Source organism: Elaeis guineensis, chromosome 4 (assembly GCF_000442705.2).
Source record: "Elaeis guineensis isolate ETL-2024a chromosome 4, EG11, whole genome shotgun sequence".
Taxonomy (NCBI): domain Eukaryota; kingdom Viridiplantae; phylum Streptophyta; class Magnoliopsida; order Arecales; family Arecaceae; genus Elaeis; species Elaeis guineensis.
The window spans coordinates 44,924,603-44,941,029 of NC_025996.2; the positions used below are offsets into that span (position 1 = coordinate 44,924,603).

General features: G+C 37.4%; 2 protein-coding genes across 6 annotated transcripts; both read right to left on the reverse strand.

The window, feature by feature from the left end:
• Nucleotides 1–3,420: 3,420 nt before the first annotated feature.
• LOC105042858 (uncharacterized) lies at nucleotides 3,421–4,984 on the reverse strand. Of its 5 annotated transcripts, none has more exons than XM_010920202.4 (3): nucleotides 4,060–4,984; nucleotides 3,664–3,964; nucleotides 3,421–3,508 (listed from the first exon to the last, which is right to left on the reverse strand). In XM_010920202.4, the coding sequence occupies exons 1-2, from the start codon at nucleotides 4,884–4,886 to the stop codon at nucleotides 3,709–3,711; spliced, it is 1,083 nt and encodes a 360-aa protein (XP_010918504.1). In that variant the 5' UTR covers nucleotides 4,887–4,984; the 3' UTR covers nucleotides 3,421–3,508; nucleotides 3,664–3,708. The 5 variants fall into 5 exon arrangements, with proteins under 5 accessions (XP_010918504.1, XP_010918505.1, XP_073112594.1 ...); XM_010920203.4 differs by having other exon boundaries at nucleotides 3,421–3,511; XM_073256493.1 differs by having other exon boundaries at nucleotides 3,660–3,964.
• Nucleotides 4,985–9,709: 4,725 nt separating this feature from the next.
• LOC105042857 (luminal-binding protein 4) lies at nucleotides 9,710–14,926 on the reverse strand. Its single transcript, XM_010920200.4, has 8 exons — nucleotides 14,740–14,926; nucleotides 12,859–13,126; nucleotides 12,558–12,772; nucleotides 12,224–12,466; nucleotides 11,116–11,595; nucleotides 10,735–10,889; nucleotides 10,544–10,626; nucleotides 9,710–10,426 (listed from the first exon to the last, which is right to left on the reverse strand). The coding sequence occupies exons 1-8, from the start codon at nucleotides 14,795–14,797 to the stop codon at nucleotides 9,934–9,936; spliced, it is 1,995 nt and encodes a 664-aa protein (XP_010918502.1). The 5' UTR covers nucleotides 14,798–14,926; the 3' UTR covers nucleotides 9,710–9,933.
• Between the last annotated feature and the right edge of the window lie 1,501 nt (nucleotides 14,927–16,427).

Consider the following 16,427-nt stretch of genomic DNA (forward strand, 5'->3'; position numbering starts at 1 on the left):
GACGTCCTCGAAGTGAAAGTAGATGAGCTACCGTGGTCGATGCAACCTCGACGATCACCAGATCATCTTCAACCTCAATAGGGGTGGTGCTGGAGGGCCCAGTCTAAGGAATTGGTGGCGGTGACGACCTCGACGACAGTGTAGTCTCTAATCTCCTGAAGAAGATTCTCCCTGAGTCTTCTTCGAAGATTCTTGAAAGAATTCTCCTCGGAGAGGAAGTCGGTCTCTTCCCCACTCCTGATTGGATCGACTTAGTAGTTGGCTTCGTTACTGCAATACCAAGAAATAGAGTTAGTAGTAGAAAATTTTAACAGAAAAACTTGATAATTAGAAAGAGAAATAAAATTCTGCCTAAAGAGTTAACTGGGTTTAACCCAACACTGTACAAGTTTTGCTCAGAGAGCAATTCCACCGGTTTTGGAACCTCGGCACCAAGCAGCAAGTCATAATGCTCCTTGTCCTCGATCAAAATTTGATCATTCTTGCTTGGAGAAAGGTCAGGACCACTCCAGATCCACCTGAACCTCCATGGATGGTCAGTCAAGACATAGAAGAACCTATTCTTCCACCTATGAACATAGGATGGAAGTCTGATAATGAATTGGTGATGGCACCAAAGATCAAAGTACCATCATCTCCTGTCTCAAGGATGTTTCTTGAGAGTAAAAAGGGCTCAGTAAAGAGAAAATCTCAAGAGAATATGAAGAATGTCAGAGAACAACGAAAGAACAAAGGATTCGGATAGAATTTAGAGCAAATTGAGTGGAGACTATTCGATGCAAATCTAAGACATCACAAATGAATGGATGAAGAGGAAATTGGAGTCTAGACCGAAGAAATTCTTCGTAGATGGCAAGATGCTCATCAGGAGGATGAGTCACTCAACTATCTTAGCCCAAAATCGAGAACTGATATCGACTCAGAATCCGATATCGATCCTTAAGACATCGAATATTAGTCTTGATCATTTTTGATCTTTTGTTTGGACCAAAATGATTCTTGATAACTGGATTCTCTGATCCTTGAGAATTTGACTGGTCGCGTTGATAAGAAGTCACTTCCTCGATTGTATCCCGAGAATGTGGGGTTCGAGAACCCTGGTCTCTCAGGAGGTTCTCATCCCAGATTCATGCCTAGAAGATGACATTACAAAGGCAAGAAGAAGAAGAAGAAGAAATCGGAAATAAGGGAGAATAAAAGCCAAATGAGCCCTAAGGGAAGTTATACACAACTAAGGAGGACAAAGGGAAAAAGAAGTAACTTTACTAGAGCTTGAGTGATTATTGGAGCGAAGGAGAACTAGAATCGGGAACAGGAGAATGGAGTTCTCCCTCTATCGTGAAACAGAAAGAAGCAGTAGTAAAAAAGAAAAATGTTTGAAGAAAAGAAGACCCCTATATATAGATAGGCCCAACAATCATGCATCATAAATTGAGCTCGAAATCTGAAAATCATGATTTACTCCCTCCATCCGATGTATTTAAACCATCTCGGATTTGGGAGTGGGGGGCAACTATTGGAGTATTTACTTGGATTTATGATCTAGATTGAATCCTGATTGCCTATTCAATTAAGGTCGATGATCTCCTACATATTCAGATCCACTCGAACGATTATCAACAATATTTGTAGACTAATTGGAGAGCACAATTGGTCATAAATCGATAACTACATCGGTATTAAATCGATCATCTAATTTGGATGTCAACCGAGTATTATCTAAGAAATCGTAATGAATGAATCGAAAGATTAGGGGTTACAAGAACGGTTACGACACACAGAGGACGCATTAACTGCTCATAATTGAGAATCGTGGGTCGATTAACTACCCACTAAATCCATATTAAATTCAATAACTCCCACATCCCCGCACTCCAAGGTGTGGAAGCTACAATATAGCGATAAATTCTATATACAGAGAGGTAAGAGAGGGACCAAGATAAGTTTTTTGGATAAAAAAAATTATTTGCTCAAATCTCTGTGCTTCTTTCTTTCTACTATTTTCTAAACTTCGATTGATTCTTTCTACTATTTTCTAAACTTCGATTGATTTAGGTATCGAAAGGTCTTTCTGTTGAACAACTCCGGCAAGAGGATTTGCTTGCAAGATCAACTGTTCTCCAGGAGCAAGGCGCGGGTCTTCACTGGAGCATAGCGGCAGCAATCGTGTTCAGCAAGTTCACAACAAGGGAATTAGACACGGATGTTAATGTTTTACAGTTCCAGCTCTTCTACCATCCTTCTATAAGTGGGAGAATTTGAAAATGTTGTTCCTCTCATAGTTTGAGCCTAGCTATGTGTTCGCTACCCTGCAGATCATTAGTGTTTGTCTCATATATGGTACAGGCATTTGTTTTACATTAACTCATAATTTGCTGCGACCATTAAGCCTCCTTTCCAATATGTTTTGCAGTCTCCATGCTCCTGTGTCGCATACATTTTTATATCATATCCATCAATCATCACTACTTATCGCCCATTGTGCCAAACGAGTAAATTTTTACAAATACATGGTATAGAGTTAATGAGAGCGTGAATGGCCAGAACCACCTCCTCTTCTTTGTGTTAATGTGCAATCATTATAGACTGGCATGAGAGCAACTTGTACATATCAAAGCCAAAAAAGATCACTAAAGCTTCACATATGCAGAAACTGTTTCAGTTGGAAACATGGTTCATGTTTACTCCTTTAACTGCTTTCATTTCTGTACAGTGGTACAACTTTCATGTCTTTTGGGTCACATCCTAGCAATACAATGTTAGTAATGTGAGGCTACAATAAACCAAGAAAAAAGTCCAGCCACCAGTGACCGATTATTTTTTTTTTCGCATCATATCTGACCATTCCATGGAGATGGTGGTTTGATTTTGCTTCTGGTTTTTTGTCTAATTGCTGGTGAAGCATAAAGCCAAACCCACCCATCACCCATGTGATGAAACTTGTAAACAGTAACTGCAGATTTGGCCAATTCTGTTGACCAGCTCTATCAATAGAAAGTATAGTTTTTTCAACACGAACATAGTAATGATTCTTTTCATTTTAACTAAATCCTTATTCACCTAACTAATTATGAATGAATATAAAATAACATGATCCAACTACATGCAATGCAGGTACACTGTCTAATATGTAATTTTACATAAAAGTTTGTCACACCTTGATTTATATTGCATCACATTGTTTCATGTCGGCACCCTATGATAATTGAAAGTTTTATGCACGTAATAACTTAGAAGGAAGTAACGACAGGATTTGCATCATTAAACTAGATCCAAGAAACATGTGGTGTGCCCCTCAAACTTAAGCAACTTGTTTGGTGCTTGATGAACATTGTGAACCAAATTCATCTCTTCTAGAAACACTATTTTGAAAACCGAACACACATGTTAGTAGACCCAGCTCTTTAGAGTGGCAAATCAGACAAGAGAACAAAAGTTAGTTCTTTATTTAGGCAAATGATAAAACAAGATATGAACAGAGGCTGCTTCTGAGAGTCCTGCTCCAATGCTGCTGAATAAATAAATGAATGAAATAAACACCATACACTGCTGAATAAATAAATGAATGAAATAAACACCATACATCTAGGCTACACTATTTCAAATTCTTTAGCAACCCCAGCACTAACCAGACTGTAGCTGCTTAGTTCAAAACCTACCTACCTTTTGACCCCGAACCATATAAACCTCTGCCACAAAGAGTAACAATCACAATTCCTGGCAATCTCCTTCCTCATTATCTTCCAAAGGGAAGCAAGTATCCTGTCCGCCGGTTGTCCATAAAAACCAGGCATAATTACTCCTATGGTAGTCGTTCTCCGGGTCCGCCTGTATTGCCTCCAAGAACATCTCCTCTGCCCCCTCGAGGTCTCCGCGCCCATGCCACAGGAACAATGCGTACCTGCTCATCGCCTCCCCGTCCGCCGGCTCGGCACTCACCGCCCAACTGAAGTAATGGTTCGCTCTGCCACCAAATGTTTCCATAGGAAAAGAACATAAGAGCCAGTATAGAAAGGACCAAAGCCAAGGATGCAAACCGTATTGAGAGCGAGGCTTCACCTATCGAAATCCTTCTCATACTGGTAAAGGAGCTGCGCGTAGTTGGAAAGGATCAGTGAATTGGTCTTCTCATTGGCGATCATGGTCTCGTAAGCCATGCACCGCCGCCCAATGTAGTCAGGGTCGAACGCCAACGCCAACGCCGTCTTATCGGCGTCGTCCAGGATTCCGATGTCGGACCAGGATCCGTAATTCCCCCCGATCTCCACCGGACCGAGTTTTGAACCATTGGAGACTTCTGCGACAAGCGCGAGCACCTTCGGCTTCCGTCTCTCCATCGAGACGACGAAGAACTCGGCCATGAGAACAAGAAGGCCGATGGCGAGGTTCGGCGAGGAGGAGAAGACTCTCCGGAAGAGCCAAACAATGGAGTCGCCGGTGTCTCTGGAGACAGTCTCGACGGTCTCCTCGGCCTCGTCGTCTTCGGAGAGGATGGATCTCTGGATTTCCTCCATGAGAGACGCGAGAGACCAGACGGCGTTGCCGACGGAGCCGAGGGAAGGGGAGGAAGAGCGGGGGCGGGGGGAGTTGCTGCTTTTCTTCCTGAGCTGGACGAGGCGGAGGGAGAAGGGGATGCGGGTGGCGGGGTTCTTGAGCTGGAAGTAGAAGAGCGGGGGGGTTTCGCCCGAGAAGGGGTTTACGGGGGCGGGGGGAGGGAGGAGGAGCCATGGGGGCTCGGGGCTTCCGATCTTCTTCTTGGGTTGGAGACGGGTGGAGTTGAGGACTTGGATAGGCTTTTGGGGTGTTGGTATTCTTGGGATGGGTTGATGGGAGAGGGTGAGAAGGGATTTGGAGAGGGGAAAAGGGGAGGAGAGGTGGGGTGTCATTGGATGGGGCGAGAGGAGAGAGAGAGAGAGAGAGGAGGAGGGATGGGAGAAAGAAAGGGGAAAGCGAGAATTGGGGGGATCGAGCGGCGGATACTTCGGTCAAGACGGGAGAGTAGGGATTTTTTGTTTGCAATCCGTTGCTGACTTCACACAAGAGTTCTTGTGGCGCGAGAGTACATCGCAACTGATCCGATATGGGTATAGATTGGATCGGTCAATAGCGTCTCATAATTAAAAATTTTATATTAATATCTACTTCATATCTAATCAATCAGTATCTATTTCATATTCACCAAGATTGGAATGAGCTGGATCAAATAAAGATACAAATCGGATATATATATATATATATATATTGAATTGAATATATATAAATATTATAAAATAATTATAATTTTTTAAAAAATATTTATTAAAATAATAACAAGTTGGATTTCAAACAAAGTGTATCATTATTCAAATTTATTTTAAATATTTTTTTAAAAATTTATATCTACCCTGAGTTTTAATCGAATCAAATAAAATTCATCCTATTTAAATTGAATCAGATCAAATAGCCAATAAATTAGTTAAAATTGCCATCCATATGGGTACATACCATCATCATCATTATTATTATTATTTAAGAATAAAATTGAAGTTTAAAAAGGAACGAGAGAACCGCAATGTATGGGTGCTGGGCAGCTTATTTATAAATTTATTTTTTAAAAAAATGAGAATTGAAAGGGCAATATTGTATTTATGAAATCATAAAAAATAAAAATTAACATGTCACTTCGAGTTACTTTTTTTTCATTTTGACAATACATAGAATCCAAAATAAAAAAATATATTTGATATTCTTGTTTTATTTGTTATTTTTGAAATTATTTATATGGTTTCTATTAAAATAAAAATAAAAATATTTATTTTTAATATTTTAAAATAAAATACTTATATTTTTACCATCACAATAAATACCCGTCTCAATTACCTCTGTCATTTCCATCATTACTTCCAGCATCATTAGCTATATTTGGCATATCACCAACACTTCATCATTATATTATTGCTACTGCCAGTATTGTGATTATTCTCCAAAGCATCGTGTATAGCTTCCGTCACCATTGTTGTAGCCTATATTACACTACCATTGCCCTCTTCATCATATCATCACTGTTATTATCACTAACACTATTGCTATATTGATATTTATTAAAATAATTAAATATATAAAATATATTATACTTTAAAAGTTAGAAAATATGAATAATATTTTATTTTTATTTTTAAAATAAAAAATATATAAGTCATACCAAACAACACCGGCAATTTGTCTTTCAAATTAAGCTTTTTAAAAATTAATTACAATAAATTTTAAATTTATTAAATACTTATAAAATATATAAAATAAAATTGATTTTTTTTTTTTTAAGAATATTGAATAATAATTCTAAGATTTTATTTGCAATATGGCTAGCAAAGTTATAAAAATTTTTTGTGTTCTTTCAAAAGATTGTTTTTAGGATTGTTTTTGTATATATATCCTCCTAAATATTCAAATTTATGTGAATATTTTTTTTTAAATTAATATTCATATGTATATTTTCATAAATATTTGTTTTACATGTATATTCTTTTTTTTATTTTTTTGCATATGTACCTATATCATTTAACACCATTAAAAAATTAATAGTTTAAAATTTAAATGACTAAAATATCCTTATGGGTAGATGTGCAAACAAAAAATTATAATGATATATATATATATAAATAGTAATTTCATGAGGATATTCATATAAATTGAAATGTTTAAAAAGATATACGTGCAAAAAAAATTTAATTTAATTTTTATCTATTTCATCTAGGTAGATTCAAGCCCTCTTCTCTACAATACAGTAACATATTACATAATATAACAATATGATAATAATATTATATAATATTTTATATATTAAAATACTATATTATATTTTATTTTTATACAAGATGGGATGATTATGTCCATCTTATAACAACATGATATACCTTAATACTTCATAAAGATATTTTCGCTAAAAAATTTTAAAATAAAATATAATAAGATTATATATTTTTATTGTTATATAATGTTCAAATCCACAACTATATCTATTCTATGTAAATGTACAAGTTATTCATCTAATATCATATTTAGATATTTTTCTTAGAAATATATTATTATACATTAGAGGAAACATAGATGGTTACAATTTTTTTATTTTTTAGATAAAATAATTTTGATCTATTATTTGATAAAAAGATCATTTTATCTATGTAAATTAATAAATTAAGTAAATTTATTATTTTAGTTATATATGTTAATTTTTCTCTATTAGAATAAGGAAAAAATTAACAAACTAAGAGATGTGTATTTATGTTTAGGGTTTTTTACGTGTATACCCTTCTAAATATTCAAATTTGCATGAATACCTTCATAAAATTACTATTTGCATATATATCTTTATAAATTTTTCTTTTTACATATTTATTTTAGTCATTTAAATTTTAAATCGTTAATTTTGAACAGTGTTAGATGATATGAGTACATATGCAAAAAAAAAAAAAAAGTTATGAGGACATATATGTAGATATCAACTTTGAAAAAATATTTATATAAATTTAAATATTTAAAAAAATATACATATAAAAAATTCTTGTCCTTATTATACCAAATAACATATCAACATTTGATTTAACTTGTTGTACCATGTTATTTAGGGTAGGGCATCCCCGGCCCATTGTCTTAAAATCCTCGTGGATCTTAAAAGTTATGAAAGGCTTGCATGGCAAATTCTCTACAAATAATACTTTCTATTGCAAAGAAGCAACAATTTATTTCCAAATATTAACAACTTTGAATACTCTAATTATATTTCTAAATAAACTTTAAAAATATCATTAAGACAAAAAGGAATGCGCGCAAAGCACAACCAGGTTGCTGATCTAGGTGGAGAAGTTTTAAAAATTACTGATAGCAAATTTAGAAAGATGATATGCCATTAATATCGTATTTTTAACTAGAATTTGATACTAATTCATTGTGTGATTGGTGATAAATAAAGGAAATTGCCTTAACAACTACCCCAAGGACATTCTTTATTATTTAACTGTTATTTTATTATTTTCTATTTGGGGAGAATCTTTCATACACCATAACCTATGTTGGTACTCCTTTGTTTTTTTTTAAAAAAAAAAATCCTCAATTATGTCTCCCATGTAACAAGGCTCTGCTTTTTAAAATTTTATAGTCCAGCCGTCCAGGATACCTCCAACCATAAGTTCTCTAGTAAAATATTTAAGATATATAGTGATTCTTTGATAGAAAGTTAATAGCGTCGGTAAAATGCTTTTTTTTTTTTTTTCTGTCAAAAATGTGATGCAACCACAAATATTAAGGTTTTTGCTTTTTGATATGGCATTACTAGGGTTTTTTTTGGTAAAAATATGACATTATTAGGGTTTGAAACATGACTGCAGAAGTGGAGAGGGATACAACCAGCTAGCTGACTCATTGGCATGCTAGTGCGGTGCTTTAGAGCACAATCAAGAGAAGAACGCCTGGTCTCTGTGCTCAGGTTTTTCCTGTCATTCTATAGCCCGTAACAGCCACCCATAGATTGATGATCTCCGGATGGCAAGCACTGTTTTTTTTTTTTTTTCTTTTGGATCCGGCTATTTTAAAGAGCCCTAGGGCCGTAAGTACCTCACCAAATCAGATCACGAAATAGACAAGGAACCAAATCAGGTACCGATATCATAAGCGACACAAGACAGTGCACTATTCTCCTTTTTGAATATGTGCCTGATCAAACAGCAAAAATAGATCACAATGAGTCTTTGAACATCAGCCAGCAAGCGAAGACAATGATCCTTCTGAAACTTGGACTTGAAAACAACCACGAGATCATCTTGGAATTCTCTCGAAGATTATTAACTATCAACATGCATGATGGAGATAGCATAAACCAGACCCTTCCAAATTATTCTCGGCTCAGTCTAAAGTACAGAACTATCAAAAAATAAAGAACCATCAACAACGACAAGAAGTGACATCACATCATGAATAATAAAATTAGCTTCATCATATTATCTTCTATTCGTCGTCGAAGTTGATTTTGAGAAAATTGTAGGATAGGGATTTCTAAGAAAAGTGAATAACTTGAGATGCAGTAGTTGCACTGGAAGGGCTCCAGATTTCTCCTGCTATTAAGAGGCCCTTCGAACTCGTGGTTTGTAACCGTCCACAGCTAGCGAACTTCCTGAGGCATTACGCATGTTAAATATGCGAATTAATTATGATTTTTTTAGAGAAACCACAAACGATTGCGAGTTCGAAGGAGACTTGTTAGCTCGGCTTGACCGAATTAAATGAATGCATCATGCTTTGTGACTACCCAACAAAGATCGCTTGAAGTTCGTATTTGGAACAACAGGGGAAGTGTAACCACTGATGAAGTGAGAACTCCCAAACGAACCTCCCTCCTGTCATACACAGACTTTTGTAAACAACCCTTAAGCCCCCTTCCGTAACTCTGCTGCGTTTCCGTTCGGAGGATTTTTAGCCGAGTTTGTTTCACGAGCCGGTATCATGCTCGTTCTTCCAAGCATCCTACTCGGCAGACTTGAAATCAAAGACACATAGGCTCCAAATTGTTGTAATAAGGAAGCCATCAGCAGCTTTCACATACGCGCTCATTCTAGCTTGATATTGTCCTTCACTATCTTGACATTCACCAGTCGGATGGAGAAAGACTTTGTCACTCAACAGGAACAAATAAAATCTGAAGCCTACAACTTTGGAAAAGTGACAGCACAAAGACACATTTCAATGGCAACACTGCTTTCCATCTTACTTGGACAAATTGTCAAACAAAGTCTCTAAAAGAAGAAAAATCCAAATGAAGGAGCACTCGTGCCATGCCACCCTTCTGTTTCCTGTCTAAGCTCCACACTCTTCCACTTTAAATCAAACTAAGACAAAAATTACAAGATACGCTTTAGTCTGGCGTCATCTACACTACTTTGACCCTCAAAAAGCGAAGAAGGTTTAAAGCTCATCATGGGAGTCATCCTCATCCGCGCTTCCCCCTGGGGCACCACCAGATCTCTGATAGACAGCAGAGATGATGGGGTTGCATACAGCCTCGACCTCCTTCAGCTTCTCATCATAGTCTTCTTTTTCGGCATTCTGATTGTCATCAAGCCATTCAAGGGCATCCTTAAGAGCTGCATCAATCTTCTCCTTCTCTTCACTCTCAAGCTTGTCAGCAAGCTTGTCTTTCTCGTTGATCGTGTTCTTCATGTTGTAGACATACGTCTCCAGCTGGTTGCGGGCATCAATCTTCTCCTTTATTTTCTTGTCTTCCTCAGCAAACTCCTCCGCCTCCCTAACCATACGTTCAATCTCTTCCTGACTAAGACGCCCCTTGTCGTTGGTGATGGTGATTTTTTCCGACTTACCCGTCCCCTTATCTTCTGCTTTCACATTCAGGATACCATTGGCATCAACCTCGAATGTGACTTCAATCTGAGGTGTGCCCCTGTTTTTTTTCACCAACCACAATAGTTTTTTAGTAGGTAAAGAAGACTGCTATGAAAAATTGCTGAGTTTCTTGAAGATGAATATTATCTGAAGAGATGAAAGTGAGGAAACAAACCTGGGAGCTGGAGGAATTCCACTTAGATCAAACTTCCCAAGCATCCTGTTGTCCTTTGTGAGACTTCTTTCACCCTCAAAGACCTGCATTTAAAGATAGATATTCAGCTGAGCATCCAATTCACATGCAACAAATTCCCAAAAGCAGCACATCATTCGGGGGAGCATAGACTTCTAAAAAAATCCCAATACCTGAATGGAGACGGTAGTCTGTTGATCCTGATAAGTGGTGAAAACCTGAGATTTCTTGGTTGGGATGACGGTGTTTCTTGGAATCAGCTTGGTCATCACACCACCAACGGTCTCAATTCCAAGGGTTAAAGGTGCCACATCCAACAGGAGAATATCTGCAACCGGATCACATTAGAAAATACAGAATACAAATTAGTACCAGCTGAATCTGTGACCTACGACACCACACCATAAATTAACTCGGGCATTATTTATGCTTTATTTTGTGGTACTCATGCTACATCCCACTGGGATGCAATAGAACATTATGATGAGATTGCTCCTAATTATCTAACTTTTAGGTACATAACTTACAGAAAAATAATGGTAGAAGAAAATTACCTTTAGTTTCTTCACCACCCTCCCCGCTCAAAATGCCTCCTTGGACAGCTGCCCCATATGCAACTGCCTCATCTGGGTTCACGCCCTTGTTAGGTTCCTTCCCATCAAAATAGTCCTTCAGAAGCTGTTGAACCTTTGGAATCCTGGTGCTCCCGCCCACAAGGACAATTTCATCAATCTGGGTTTTCTCCAGTCCAGCATCTTCCATAGCCTTCTTCACAGGTCCCATGGTCTTCCTAAAGAGATCATTGTTTAGCTCTTCAAACCGGGCTCGGGTCAGAGGCTCGGAGAAGTCCAGGCCTTCATATAGTGACTCAATCTCCACCCGGACCTGGTGTTGATTGCTCAAAGCTCTCTTGGCACGCTCACACTCCCTCCTCAGCTTCCCAAGAGCCCTATTGTCCTTGCTGATGTCCTTTCCATGCTTTTTCTTGATCAATTTGATGAAGTATTCCATGATTCTCTGATCAAAGTCTTCACCTGCAGGATACAAACAATTTAACTTGTGTCAGCGATGCTACCAAGAAAAACTCTCAACGACTGCAGCATCACAAGTTGCTGACACATAATGATTGAGACTACATTTACACTAGTTCTAGCACATGAGGTGCACATGCAAATGAGCAAGCATAGCTGTGATTATTCAGAAGACCATGCTAGAATCCAAGATCTTGCTTTCTCTCAATCCTTACTACTGATTTAAGTATTCAAGCCTTCCAATTAGAACATGAATTTCCCCTACAAATATCATCTGCTTAATTTGTTTCCTGTTAAAACTAAAGAATCCTGATACTTCTTTACTTGGAATGGAACCCCCATGACTAGAAATCCAGCCATCATGCTGTCCTCATGCAGAAGGCTACAGATAAAAAAACAGCACATGCTGGACTCCAGGCCTTTCATGTTACAAAGCTACCTCAGTATTTCGGGGAATGCTTGTGAACCAAAACCTAGAGCATAAGCCACAGAAATGGGTAGTAATTGATAAGTGGAGTAGAAATTAAAACAAATAAAGAGAGCCCAGATCATTGATTATGCCAAAAATTTAAGCTGAAAAATAATCACAAAGTTGTAAAAATCCTCTACCGTTGGAAGCCAAAGGTCTTACCTCCAAGATGAGTGTCACCATTTGTGGCCAAAACCTCAAAAACTCCATTATCAATAGTCAAGATACTGACATCAAATGTCCCTCCACCTAGATCAAAAACAAGGATGTTCTTTTCCCCACCTTTCTTATCAAGACCATAGGCAATAGCCGCAGCTGTTGGTTCATTTATTATCCTAGCAACATTCAAACCAGCTATAATGCCGGCATCCTTGGTTGCCTGCCTCTGAGCATCATTGAAGTAAGCTGGAATAAATTAAGAACAAAAGAAGTAAGAAGATGACTGCAATTAGAATTTCACTTAAAAGTAATTTCTAAATCAGACAATTTTTATTACCTGGGACAGTGACAACAGCATCCTTGATTTTCTTCCCAAGGAATGCTTCAGCTGTCTCCTTCATCTTAGTTAGAATCATGGCACTAATCTCTTCAGGACTAAAAACCTTGACCTCCCCATCTCTGATTTTGACTTGGATGTAAGGCTTTCCGTCCTTGTTCACAATCTTATATGGCACAAGTTTGATGTCCCTCTGTACCTCTTTGTCATCAAACCTACAAGAGCACATAAATTAGATCATTGCACTGGTTAACAGAATGCAAAGAATGAGAGAGAGAGAGAGAGAGAGAGAGAGTCTTACTTCCTTCCAATAAGCCTTTTAACATCAAAAATCGTCCTCTCTGCATTTAAAGCTGCCTGGTTCTTTGCAGCCTCACCAATTAATCTCTCGGTATCAGCGAAAGCCACCCAGGATGGTGTAATACGGTTCCCTTGGTCATTGGCTATGATTTCTACATGACCATTCTTGTACACACCAACACATGAATAGGTGGTGCCCAAATCTATACCAATAACTGTCCCCAACTTGGTGGCTTCTTCTTTTGCAATTGAAAATGCAAAGAGACATCCTGCCAAATTATCCTCCAGAGTTAATACTTCATTGCTTTTGTACACTAACATTACTAAGAGCACACACATATAAGATCTTTGTTTCTCCTCTAAAAGAAAGAAACCTACCACATTATCTGCAACTTCAAAATATTAATGATAGAAAATAAAGATGGCCGGCTAGATTCAAAAACCATGTCACCGAACAATGATTGAATAAATATTTGTTGCATAAATGTAAACATACATAGGGAGGCACATATCAATGTACATACCAAAAGAATATAAGAAAATAATAATCATTTAATTGGTAAAATGATATGCTTAAATGGTTCATATCACTAAGTTATTTCGGGCCTTCTAGCCTTCTCTCATGATTGCATAAGTTTCTTCCATCGAAAGATTAATTTATTTACCATTAAAAACATATAAGATAATATTTCTGAAAGGATATTTACCATTTATTTCCTTAACTCAGTGTCTAGAAAACAAGCACTCATAGTTACTCGAGAAATCTAAGTAAATTCCTGCTTCCAATAATAACGACCAATGGCCAATAAAAGGATTAGTTATTAACCAGTTCAATTTGTCCTCCAGATAGTGCATTGGCACACATAAATTAGGTTAACCATCACAAGATCGACAACCTAGTTTACATCAACAGAAATCCACTAACTTCTGATGATCATGAAGTTTTGCCATGTGTTTATGCATAAGTTACTAAAGATTTGTTCTCGATCTATGTTTATTGTTTCAAAAAGTTGCTTATAAAAACACTCGAGAACCACAAAGAAAAAGGAGATATTTAATTATATCAGCTTTCAAAAAATACAAACTCCGACCAACCAATTTTATACAATAAAGGAACATTAACGCTTCTTGGCAAGAGAAATAAAAGGGTAAAGACAGTTAGCAGAAGATCATTTACTTCTTAATTCAGACACAAGCTAAAAATTATCACTAACTGAGAGCCATCGAACAGTCATCCAAAAAGTGATCTTTAAGTTATCCCATCTGATATTGCAATCCATGTCTAATCAAAAAAAGGTAGACAAACCACAAGCAATTTATTCAAACCTACGACGTACGGAAGCCACTTTCACGCAACCAGTTCTAAATAAGATTAAGTTAATTTCTAACGTCCAATCTAAGGAATAAACTGATAAAACTTGATGCTTCCACTAAATCAAGCATATCAAATTCGTCATCATTTTATGAGATCAACCACATCCAAGATCTAAAGTTATCCCAACTTTAACAAACTCTGACACCCTACAAAAGCCAAAAAAATTAAAATAAAATAAAATGGAAATAAAAATCCGAGATTTTACGTGGAGTAAAGAAAAATCTGGACCTAAAACAAAATTGGTTTCTCCGTCTCTATCAAAATGACAAATAATCAACAACAAACCCCAAACCATGCAACGGGATCATTCCCTCAAAGCAGATCAGCAACACAAACACATACAAACAAGTAAAAGTGAAAGAAATAAACACTCCGATCCAACGAAATAAAACCAAGAACCAGATCTAAACCACTATATTCATCACGAAAGGAAAACAAATCCCAGGAATCAAACCATCAAAACTTGATCGAAGAGAAGAAAGCTCAAGGGATCCAAACAATTCATACCTGTAAGCAGGAGCCCTAACATGATCCCGGAGCTGCGATTTCGCATAGATCGATCCATGGCTCCTTCAGGAGCTTCTCCTCCTCCTCGAAAACCCTACGCTAAAGACGGATCTGATGGAATCTCTCTCTCTCTCTCTCTCTTTTTTGGAGCTCACGAAGGCCTAACTCGGAGGAACGATGGGTTCCAGCGGTATTTAATGGAAGGGTTTGGGTCCGAGCGGCACCGCAACACGTAAACCGGATCCGTTTCCACGAATCCGGAGACGGGTACATGTCATCGGTGACGACGTGTACCAATAGGATTTCGAGATTTCCGAGTCTCCGCCAATGGGAGGTCGAGTTGTTGTTGGGGCGATCTCAACGGTTCATTCCATGAATGTCAACGTGGAAGGTTCGCGAGATTTAGACGCGCGTACAAGAATGTTAATGGCATAGTGATGATCAGGGAACTTCTGCTACGTGTCTTGATCAAAAGCCGTCCAATGATGGATGGTTTAACAAATTTGGGGCCTGAGGTTGCGTAGTAGACTTAAAAAGGGAAGCCTACTAGGACGGTATCCCAGTTGGCTGCACCTCCCCAGCCTACAATTTTTATGGAGGCGAGTAAACCAAATAAAATTCAAGTAGTTGCCATTGAAACATGGAAACCGGAGGCAATGCGATCCTGCTTCGCCCTTTCTTTCCTTCTTATAATTTGCCAATGTTGGTTAGATATATTTTTTATATGTTTAGGTGAAGATAAGAGCATATATTCCTAAGATATATTTCACACGTCCCTTAGGTATATGAAACAATAATTATAAACAAAATCCAGATAACTTCCAAAATCTATTTTTGCAAGATTTTTCAAATTTCTGCCAATACTAATTTGCAATCTATGCCATTTTAGAATTAGAGTTAGGATGGCGGCAAATAGAATTTGTAGATTTAAGTATGAAAAATAATAAAAAAATTGAAAAAAAAATAATTTAATGTGTATCGAAAAAAATCAAAAAAATAATAAGCCATTAGAGAATGAGTCAATGTTATATCAAACTTAATATACCTTCTCGAATGTAGTCTTGGACCACCACATGTTGGACTAAAGCAGGTTGAGATAATAGGCATAATGTATATAACAAATCAAAATTATGAACATATAAAATAAGAATGTCAGATCCATCCTAATACATTTACTGGCCAACTTAATCGGGCTCTATCTAGTGCTAGGGTATGGTCTAAAATGGCCTACTCCACACAAAACCCCTATTCGAGGAGGAGGTGGATTTGTTCTCCTTCTCAATCACTAATGGAGCTAAAAAATATGGTCTCCTGTTGGCTATTTAGCTTGCCCACCATCATGTAAGGTGGCACTCCACACACACACACACACACACACACAATCTCTTCTTCTCCTCTCTCTATCTCTCTCTCTCTCAATCTTTTCTTAGGCATCCTTTTTATCTTCGTCGAATTTTGGCCCCAATCTCATGAAAGATAAGGCAAAAGGCACACCACCTCTTCATATTTTTTCTCTCCATGTTTTTCTATCAAGAGCCATCATCGCTAACTTGTTTTCATCAAATGCATCGGATTTTCACTATAATATCCTTTCTCTACTTGTTGGCCTCTCCTTTTGTCACGCCCCCGATCCAAGATTTAAATCGAGGGTCATGGCAACCGCCGCATACTCATAGAAAACTTTTTTC

Coding starts and splice junctions, on each gene's coding strand:
- LOC105042858 (XM_010920202.4), bottom strand. CDS start 4,886: ATGACACCCCACCTCTCCTCCCCTTTTCCCCTCTCCAAATCCCTTCTC. Junction 3,965..4,059: donor TATGAGAAGGATTTCGATAG/GTGAAGCCTCGC, acceptor ATTTGGTGGCAG/AGCGAACCATTACTTCAGTT.
- LOC105042857 (XM_010920200.4), bottom strand. CDS start 14,797: ATGGATCGATCTATGCGAAATCGCAGCTCCGGGATCATGTTAGGGCTC. Junction 12,773..12,858: donor AAAAGGCTTATTGGAAGGAA/GTAAGACTCTCT, acceptor GTGCTCTTGTAG/GTTTGATGACAAAGAGGTAC. Junction 10,627..10,734: donor AGACTACCGTCTCCATTCAG/GTATTGGGATTT, acceptor CTTTAAATGCAG/GTCTTTGAGGGTGAAAGAAG.